The sequence below is a fragment of the Melozone crissalis genome, unplaced genomic scaffold (assembly GCF_028551555.1).
Source record: "Melozone crissalis strain CALT ecotype California unplaced genomic scaffold, PUWL_Pcris_2 ptg000004l_1, whole genome shotgun sequence".
NCBI classification, from domain to species: domain Eukaryota; kingdom Metazoa; phylum Chordata; class Aves; order Passeriformes; family Passerellidae; genus Melozone; species Melozone crissalis.
Genome location: NW_026535782.1, coordinates 42295220 through 42305296, shown reverse-complemented (window position 1 = coordinate 42305296; position 10077 = coordinate 42295220). Strand labels below are relative to the sequence as shown.

The window sequence follows — 10077 nt, the reverse complement described above, 5'->3', positions numbered from 1 at the left end:
CCCAAAACCAGGGCACGTCAGCCCCCTGAATGGGTCAGTTCACCCCAGTGCACCCACGGCTGCTCCCTGCTGCTCCTGGGGAGCTGCTGCACCTGGATGGAGCAGGGCCAGCCTGTCCATCCCCTCTGCAGCCATCCCAACTCTTTCAGGTTCAGAGGGCTTACTTTCCCAAAAGCTCTGTCCCTAGGGCCTGTTGTGGGGCTGCTTCCCAAGAGCTGTATCTGCTCTGTATCTGACCAGTATCTGCCCAGCTGCTCTTTGGCAGAGTGTACCATCCCTCTGGCACCACGACAGGCCTTTCCTCTTCCTGTGGCGAAGGGATGAAGATGGAGCTGAGACATCTTGCTCCTTCCCACAGCAGGCAAAGCCATCAAGTGCCCTGTGGCCACCTCAGCTTCAGGTCGGGTTTTTCACCCTCTCTGCCTTTTGCTCCTCATTGCCGGCTGCCCCCAAGGCCTCACCACATTTCCCTCTGCCCTTGTGGCAGGAGGATGGATAGCTGCACCTTGTGCATGGTGTGGCAGCTTGGCACTGCCAAGAGACACGTGGCACCTCCAGAGCCAGCGAGAGGGGCGTGGGGACGCCACACTGCGGACGTCACGGGCCCCTTGGTGTCCTTGTGCCCCCCAAGTTCTGTGGCCTGACCGCCCCATGGCCGCCGGCCCCAGCAGCGGGGTGGCTCACACTCGCCGCCCCCGCCCGTCTCCACCAGCACCGTCTTTAATAAGAAGTGTGGAATATTTTAGCACCTATGTAAAAGCCACCACAGACGGTGGTGGCAGCCGTTGCCAGGGAGACGCTCCCAAAAATAGCCCCACTCCGCCAACCTTTCCCAGAGCCGCTGGGGGGACCGAGGGATGGAGGGATGGAGGGGTGGGACGAGGGATGGATAAAGGGATGGATGAAACGAGGGAAAGAGTCATAGAGATGGACAGAGGAACCTTTGGAGGGATGAATGGAGAGGAGGAGTGAAGGGTGGTTGAAAAGATGGAGGGAAGAATGGAGAGAGAGAGAGAGAGGGAGACTGGGATGGCTGGAGATGGATGGAGAGATGGGTGCAGTGGAAAGCAAGAGCTCCTGGGAAGGGGAGCAAACACTGCCTGCCCCTTCTCCTGCCTGGGCATGAAGAGAAGAGCTGCCTCTACGCCAGCAGGCCCTACTTGGACACCATTGGTCCTGCACTGCTGTGACACCAGCTAAGCCAGCACAAACCCTCAAGCCTCTCTGCGCTGAGCAGGTCTGGCTTTGGGAGTTTAAACCAGAGAACAAAGTTTTGGGCTCCTTAGCGCCTGCCATGCTCCCTCTGTGATCTTCTACCAACCATCCCATCTCATCCCCAGTGTTCCAGAGCTGCCCAGCCAACCTGACCTGCTCATGGGGGCAGAGATGGTGAGACACAGAGGTGACCCGTGGTGCTCAACCCCACCATGTTCCCCAGCCCCTCTGGGAATGCAGAATCATTTCCCTCTCTTAGACAAATCCCTGAGGCTGCCCACTCTCCCAGGAGTCTGGATGCAGCCTCAGATACATCCTGCAGTAGAAATGGAAGGAGACACCTGGAGCACCACCAGGGGCAAAACCAGAGAATCCTTCCTGATAGAAGGAAACAAATGTTTTAGTGATAAGGAAATGCCCTCTGTCCCTCTTCTCATCCCATAGCCATCACCTGACAGGCAGAGGTGGAGAAGGGCCTGGATGAAGCTGCTGCTGCCTGGCCCAGGGGCTCTGCAGGAGGAGCCTTCCAGACCAGCTGAGGCAGAGAGGGAAACCCCAAAAATAGAACTGAGGGAGGAGGGGTTGGGGGGAAGGGGGGAGAAAAATAAACCCAACAACCCCAAAATCTCATTTTTAATATCAAATCCCAGCTCACTTGCCTCCTTGTCACCCTGGCGACATTCCTTGTGGTCACCATGGAAACGGGAGGCATGGAGAGAGCATCACCATGCGGGGTGGTGGCAGCACCCGGCATTATTTTGGGAGGCAGGGAGACACCCGGCGCAAGGCGCTTTGCATGGTGGCAGGGCGGGAGGAGGCAAGGTTTATTTTTACTTGGTCCCACTCCATGTGCCAATTTTTTCTTCTCTGAGAGCCTGAGTGTCCCTTGCCCTGCAGCAGCTTTGCTGTGGCCCTCATGAGCCGCACAGGGATGGTGTTCCATGGGGATAGCCCAGCCCCACCACCCTGTTCCAGCTGGGTGAGCTTCATCGGGCTGCTCCCATGAACTTCCTGTAATGGTCACCTCAGCTGGGGGCTCCTGGTGCCAGAGCAGGAGGTAATGCTGGGAGCTGGGCCCATCAGTTCTTCTTGGGAAGGTACAAGATGAGGAGAACAAACCTTTGCCACCCCTCTGCAGGGGCTTCTTCCCTTGGCTGGGACAAGAAGCTGCAAAGAGGAGTGCAGGGACAAGATAAAGGCGAGGACTTTCTGGCATTGCACACCAGGGGATTGGAAGGGGATCTCTTGGAAGAGAGGACCCCAAATCTGTTCCTGCCCCCCATCCCTGCTCCATGGATGGAGCCCACCTGCAAAAGGGCCTGCAGAGCCACCAGGGCTGGGGCTTGACTTCCACCAGCACCCCCACGGCCTTGTGAAGCCCTGCTGAAATGCCAGGCTGCTCCACTCTGATGTCTGGAAACCCAGTTCAGGCAGTCCCTGCCCTTTGCCAGGCGTCTCCTTTGCCCTAACCCACCCTTGTCTCACTACAGTAATCCCTGCCTCAGTGCCCTGGCTGGGAACAGACAGGGCTGTCTCCAGTTTCGTGGGGCTGAGCAGGTGTTTTCCTGGCCTGTGAATCCATCTGGAAAAGCCCTGTGATGCAGGTGCTGGAGCATCAGAGAGGGAAAACACAACCGCCAACCTAATGGGCAGGGAGGAAATGTATGCAAATATATTCAGAAAGGGAGCAGTGATGCTAATAGGCTTGTTAATTATCTCGGAATTCACCAGGAATAATATTTTTACCCTTTGGTTGTTAAGGATGTTACTCCAAGCAAGCCCATAAGGACAGAGAGAGATGTGTAGGGGATGGCCACATGTCGTGGCTGGGGACAGGGAGGGCAGCAGCCAGAGCCAGCTTTGGGACAGGAGCTGGCAGGACCACACAATCCAAGAGAAACCAAATCAGACCCACATCCATGATCACACCCACAGGTGTGATTTGCTCAGGGGCAAGGAGACAAATTACTACTTCTATTAGGTTGTTCTAAAGCAACTTTAAATTAGTGATTAGATATTGACTATCCAATTGTTGGATCTTGATGCAGAGGTCCCCCTGCTGCTGCCATGAGATCTCCCTGCGGAGCTGCTGCTTCGAGGACAAGGTTCATCCAAAACAAGCTGGTCACTCAGCTTCATATATTTTCAAATGTATTAAAACTTTTTACAGCCACTGCTGAGCTCCTTTCTGTGAATTCTATAAAACCACGTAGCAGCAACCACGTGCTTCTTTCACCCAACACATTCCCCACGTTATTTGTAACCCTCTTGAAGGAATCCAGGATTAATATTTTCAGTGAAGTTTGTTTCAAACCAGCCCTTGGGAGGATCTTTTCTGTGCTCGGGGATCCACACTGCTCCAGACAGGGCACCTGAAGGAAGGGGTGCCTGGTGGGGCAGACACCAGGGAATGGCTGTCCATGAGCAGCTGTGGAAGAGCCGTTATCAATGGCTGGATAATTCAAATATCTCTCCACTTCTTTGGCTGCAGGAGCCAAGGCAGAGCGCTGGTGAGAAGGTGCTGCCGGTGGGATGGGGCCGGGCAGGGCAGGGAGCAGAAGGCAGCCGACGGAAGCAGGACAGAGGTTACTGCGCCCGTGGCGAATATCCCTGGAAAGCCTGGCCCTCCTCTGGCCGGAGGGTGTGTCCTCAAGGCCAGAGGATGGGAATCCTGCTCCCTCTGCCTTTTCCCCTTTAACCACACTTCCGTGTGTAACTTGAGACAAGCAGGGGAAGAAAAAAGAGGAAGGGAAAAAAAGAGAAAGGGAAAAGTAGCGCGGTTATTCCCGCCTCTGCCTCCTCCTCTCTCTCCTCCCCGGCCAGCCAGGAGCCACGTCACCATCACCCAGCGCTGCTTCGGGGCTGCTCTGCCTGGAGAGCGCTCCGGGACACAAACTCCAACTTCAGCCCAAGGCGCAGAGAGGAAGGCCCTGCGCTGGGAGAGCCAGAATCCACCCCGGTGCAAAAGTAAACAAGGGAGACATCCAGCCTGGCAGGGGAAAGGCATCTGCAGCCACGGTGCAGGGGAGACTGAACTTTGTGCTGCGACGAGGAAGGGCTCCGTGCTCAGGGAAAAAGGAAAGTTGAGCCGAAGGAAATCTTTCATTCAGTCGAGGCTCGGCGGAGAAAAACTTCCCGCCCTCGCCCTCCCTGCCTGCAGAAAGAGCCCCACTCCCTCCACGCCAGAGGAGTCCCCCGGCACCATGAACATCTTCCGCATCCTGGGGGATGTCTCCCACTTGTTGGCCATCATTATTCTCCTGCTGAAGATTGTGAAGTCCAAGTCCTGCGCTGGTGAGTGCTCCCATGTCCCAGGGAAGGAGGGTGGCCCTTCTCGGAGGGCAGTTCGGTGAAGGGTACAACAAAATGGGAGCTGGGAAGGCCAGTGATAGCCCATAGGAGCTGGCAGCCCTCCCCCGTGGGCTCTGAGGGAAGCCATCCTCTTTCTCTGGGAGGTCTCCCGGCCAGGAGAGGGCTGTGCTGGAAGGATGTGATGTGGCAAGGCGCACAGCCTCAGGCAGGTGATGGTCTCAGGACAGCGAGGCAAAGGAGAGGGCGGCAAGGCTGGAGGGAGGTGGAAAAGGAGAGCAAGATGTTGTGGCAGCACCAACACCAACAACCTGGAGAGGAAGCTGCTTTAGGTCGGAGGTTCTGCCAGCGGTGGGCAGGTGCCAGAGGCTGCCCCATCCCAGGGCGAGGAAATCAGGACAGCAGCTTCCTGCAGGAGAGTTTTGCTCATAGTTCACTTCTCATGAGATTTTGGGGTTGGGCTGCTGGGGCTGTGGCCATTATCACAGGTACAGGAGTGGGTGGGCCCGACTGCATCTCTCTGCCAGCAGTGGCCAAGTTCCATCAGTGCCCCGGGGCTGGTCCTGCAGCTCCTCCCTCCTGTGGCAGATGTCCCATCACACAGTCCCCTGCTGAGGTGGGCAGGCAAAGGGGGAAGGGAGGCAAGAGAAAGGCCTTTTGACAACAGCAAGCATTGAACTGGCCGAAGTGGTGAACGTGCCCACTGAGCACCAGCTCCTACAGGCAGCACTCGGGGGCATCAGCAGGAGCCTGCCCTGTTGCTTGGGAGACTCTGGCCACTCGGGGGTAGAGCTACCTCAGCACCCACACACCAGCCCTGGCTCACAAAACAACACACACATCAATGCTTCCAAAGGAGGTGTAAGGGGAAGCCACCACCCCACAGACCCTTCCCTTCATCTGCTTTACTTTCCCTTCATCTCCCTGCCATGCAGGAATCTCTGGGAAGAGCCAGATACTTTTTGCCCTTGTCTTCACAACCCGCTATCTGGACCTGTTCACGAATTTCATCTCTGTCTACAACACCGTGATGAAGGTAAGGAGAGGGCAGTGCAGCAGGAGAAGCTCCCCTCAGCTCGCTGTGTTTTCCTGGGGGGGTGAGCATACACTGTCACTGAGTTTTTCAGCCAGGAAGGGTGGATAAGGATGCTTCCTTTGGTGCCACTCTCCCTCCATTGACCAAAAATCCCTTGCCATAGTCAGTGAGTGAGCTGAGCCATATTTAGTACCACTAAAACCAGAACAAGATGCCATGAACCCAGCCTGGGTGTCCTTGTACAGCAGGAGCACTAACATAAAGCTGCCACCGAGCCAACCTCTTCAGAGTGCCCCAGAGGGACTCAAACATGAGATTCCCATGGTGTGGCAAGCTTTACCTGGCCACTGGAATATCTCCAGCAGAAGTCAATCTGTAAGGCAACACAGCCAAAGCATTCACCACTATCTTGACATCTGGGAAAGTGAGCCTCTCTTTAAGCACAGAAAGTGCAATTGCAGGTAAGGTCTTGCCATCTCCCTTCTCTCCCACAGGTCATTTTTTTGATTTGTGCCTACGTCACCGTGTATATGATCTACGTGAAATTCCGGAAAACGTTTGACAGTGAGAACGATTCCTTCCGCCTCGAGTTCCTGCTGGTCCCTGTCACAGGCCTGTCATTTCTGGAGAACCACAGCTTCACCCCCTTGGAGGTAAGGAAAAGCCGAGGCAGGAAAAGGGAAAGGAAGCAGCAGCAGCCTTACACCAGGCAGCAGAGTGAGCAGCATGTTGAATAGCCAAGATTTTTAACAGCAAAAGCAGGCAGGAAAGGCAAAGTTGGCAGGCCTTGAAGACAGTACCATCTATAGAGCAGCTCAGCGCTGTCTCCTCTCACTCCCAGCACAGCGAGCTCATTTTCCCCAACTTCAGCAGCACTACTCATCCCCCTCACACATCAGTGATTTGCCAAATGAAAAGCTTCAGGTCTTAACACATACTAACCAGCACTGACTCCCCACTGCCTTCATTTTGCACCTCACAGATACTCTGGACCTTCTCCATCTACCTGGAGTCCGTGGCTATCCTTCCTCAGCTCTTCATGATCAGCAAGACAGGGGAAGCAGAGACCATCACGACACACTACCTTTTCTTCCTGGGCCTCTACCGTGCCCTCTACATTGCCAACTGGGTCTGGCGCTACCACACAGAGAATTTCTACGACCAGATCGCTGTTGTCTCCGGGGTGGTACAAACCATCTTCTACTGCGACTTCTTCTATCTCTACGTCACCAAAGGTAGGTTGCTGTAATACTGAAAAGTTCATTCATTCTTGCAGTATAGGTGGAGCTGCAGCTTGCCATGTGTTAATCCTTACAGGACTTTATTTCTTGCTGCGTTTGTGGTAAATATTGTGCCCCTCAAGTCCAGTTTAGAAAACGTATCTATTGACAGAGAGTGGGCATCACTGCTCGCAAGGCTCTGGATGTGTGTGTGAAACACAGCAAGAATTAAATCAGAGTTAAGCCTGGTTTAACCTCCCCTCAGAAGTTAACAACTGAAGTACATTCAATTCTACATATATTTTGAAAGATTATGAATCACACAAGAAAAAAAACCAAAACCAAAAAAAACTTTGAGGGGGAAAAAATAGCTGCAGGCAGACAATGTACCTGAGAAAGCAACTGCAGACATACGGAGATATTGTTAAACCTTCTTTTCCTTTGATAGAGAAGATCAAGTTCTTGATTGTGAAGAACTGATTCTGTAGGAAGATGGGCACCTGCACAGACAAGACATTCCTCTTTTACAAAATCAGATGCCCCTTCCATTTCAGTGCCATGCTTAGGTAAATGGCCACCAGAGCTTAGAAGTGCACCAAGGGCATAAATCCTGATAGAACATGCTGTGGTTTGTGAGGCTGAAGGACACTTCAAAACACTTTTCTGTTGAGAAGGATGGAATTAGATTAAATTAGCCAAGGGAATAACCGTTTTCCTCCTTCTTCACTTTCCCCAACAAGTCTGCCAAAAGCAGTAATGGCAGCCCTCGTTTGAAATTTCAAGGGGTGGATATTTGGTAGCTTCATGCAATACACCTGCTGATAGAAAGGTGACAGGAGCACTGAGCAGGTGGCTGGCCTTGGCAGATTAAGACTTCCTTCTGTCATTAAATATTTTTGTAGCCAGAAAAATACCTTCTAAAACTGCCATTAAGGTGCTCCACGTCAATTCCTTTTTTTTTCTTTTCTAAACGAATTCCCATTTTAGCTCTGCTCAATTGATGTGTCCTGTATTTTGTGAGAAATCCATACCCTTTGTAGCTGTGATGGTGGAACAAAAGGGGGAAAAAACACAACTGCTGGCTTCCAGTCTCACACTGCTAGTGGCAGAACTGCAAAATTTAGATGATACAAGAGGCAGAAGAAAAAACATTTGTAAATGGGACATCACAGCAGGGAAAAAATTGCTTTTTTTCTCTTTTCTTTTACACAAATGCTCTGGATCATGGGAGAGAAACGGTGTCTGAAGACATGCAAATACTTTGCAATCATTATGAGAGCCAGCAATATTTTAGTAGGTTGCATCTCTTACATTCTTTCAAAAAACCAAACTTTTCAAAACATTTCTAACACTGAAGAGCTCAGAAAAAAGGGCAGCAATGATGAAAAAAGAAAGCAAAAATATGTTATATAAAGAAATGGATTTAGTAAGACTTCTGAGCCTATACCAAAGCACTGCAAAGGGATTTTTATAGAAAGCTACTTCTTTTTATCTTGTTTTCAAAACTAGATGAGCTCCCTTCTGTTTAACACAAGGACATGAAAGATATCCTGAGGAGGCTTTCAGCTTCCTAAAGATCGTGTATTTCACACAATGGCCAAGGGTGTGGGCAGTCAGGGTGGAGGGGGGAAAATCACCTAATCCATGCCCCTGCCCACATTTTTCAGGGTCTTGTCCAGTAAGAGTTTGACTATCTCCAGGGTGAAGCCTCTCTGGGCAATCTGTGCCACTGTCTGGCCACTCTCACTATAAAATACTATTTTCAGATGTTTAAGTGGAATTTCTCGTTGTCCATTGCTCAGTCACTAGGCACCACTCAGAGTCTGGGCCTGTCCACTCCTCCCATCCCACACCTGTGCACATGGGTAAGGGGCCCCTCAGCCTTCTCAACGCTGAACAGTCTCAGCTCACAGCCTGTGCTCCTACATCAAGATGCTCTTGGGGCCCTTCTTGACTCCCCATCTCTTGTTCTGAGCCCAGAGCTGAGCCCACCACTCCAGCTGTGGCCTCCCAAGGCTCAGTGGAGAGGAAGAACTCCCTGCTCATGCTGCTGGCAATGCAGCTCCAGAGGCTCTTTGCTTCACCACGAGGGCACACTGATGGCTTGTGTTCAACTTGGTGTCCACCAGCACACCAAGGCCTTTTCTGGCAAGCCGCTTTCCAGCTGGGCAGCCCCCAGCACAAACTGGTGCCTGGGGTTGTTCCACCCCAGGGCAGGATGTGCACTGGCTTTGCTGACCTTCACAAGGCCTCCAGCTCTGCACCCTGGCACAGTTCCTCCAGCCTCGCCCGGTCCATCAGGCCCTCCCTTGCGGTGCATCCTCAGCACATCACAGCCCTGCCCTTTGGCACCCAACAGACACAGCCCCAGAGCCCACCCCAGTACCACCCTGGGCCAGGCACAGCCACTCTGCACCTCTGACCACTGCACACCCAGGACAGTCCCCAATCCAGCCACCCCATCTAAGCCTAGGGGTCTCTGGCATTTCCCAGAGGCATCCCTGCCATCCCAAGGTTCAGCTCAGATGGGCTGGGAGGGGCTCAGCAGGGATCGGGCCACAGACATTGATTCAGGCCACGCTCTGTATCAAAAGGAAAGCACTAGGAATAGCACATCATCAAGAAAAATGTTTAAGATGGTCCATCCATGAGAACAAGTAACCATGCAAGTCAAAAAAGAACCTTTTCCTTTAGCACAAAGGAGGATAAACAGGTTGTGCTTCTCCCTCTTAGCAGCATTTCATAGTGGTTCTCTCCCATTGGCAGTCTGCAAACCCGGCACCCCACTATCTGGCACTCTAAATTGCAAGTCAGAAAACATAAAATTGTGGAAGAAATAAAACAGTTGAATTTCATTAAATTTACTCATTACCTTGTCTTTCTCTTTGCAGTCCTAAAAGGAAAGAAGCTAAGCCTTCCCATGCCTGTTTGAAGACATCCCACAGGCAGTGCAAGAAATTCCAAAGATGAAGCTGTTTAAGATCACAGCTTTCCTTCTCTGGCCCTTTTTGACTAATGGATGGCTCAGCAGAGTTTCAACCCAGTGCCAGGAGGACAGGGCTTGGAATGCCTTTCATCCATCAGACTCTTCCCCTCCATTGTTTAATTTCTTCTCACTTGAATTTGGTGCTAGTGCTGGCCAATACTGGCCAATACTGAAGTAGTGCAATTTCTTGTCTCCCAGCTACTCTCAAAACACACCTCCACCCTGACCCTGAGGCAGCACAAGGGAAAATGTCACTCTCACTAGTCCTTCAGCAAGTGCCCATGGTAAAGGGAACATGTAACACACTTTAT

At 52.2% G+C, this 10077-nt stretch overlaps 1 protein-coding gene across 1 annotated transcript; it reads left to right on the top strand.

Moving 5' to 3' along the window:
- Positions 1–4418: 4418 nt before the first annotated feature.
- KDELR3 (KDEL endoplasmic reticulum protein retention receptor 3) lies at positions 4419–9933 on the top strand. Its single transcript, XM_054278338.1, has 5 exons — positions 4419–4509; positions 5460–5560; positions 6055–6213; positions 6543–6795; positions 9672–9933. Exons 1-5 carry the CDS (start codon positions 4419–4421, stop codon positions 9710–9712), a joined length of 645 nt encoding a protein of 214 aa, XP_054134313.1. The 3' UTR covers positions 9713–9933.
- The last annotated feature ends 144 nt before the right edge of the window (positions 9934–10077 follow it).

What these genes read in the sequence shown, in the direction of transcription:
- KDELR3 (XM_054278338.1), top strand. Translation starts at nt 4,419, where the DNA reads ATGAACATCTTCCGCATCCTGGGGGATGTCTCCCACTTGTTGGCCATC. An exon ending in GAAGTCCAAGTCCTGCGCTG is followed by an intron (nt 4,510 to 5,459) that starts GTGAGTGCTCCC and finishes CCTGCCATGCAG; the next exon opens with GAATCTCTGGGAAGAGCCAG. An exon ending in CTATCTCTACGTCACCAAAG is followed by an intron (nt 6,796 to 9,671) that starts GTAGGTTGCTGT and finishes TTCTCTTTGCAG; the next exon opens with TCCTAAAAGGAAAGAAGCTA.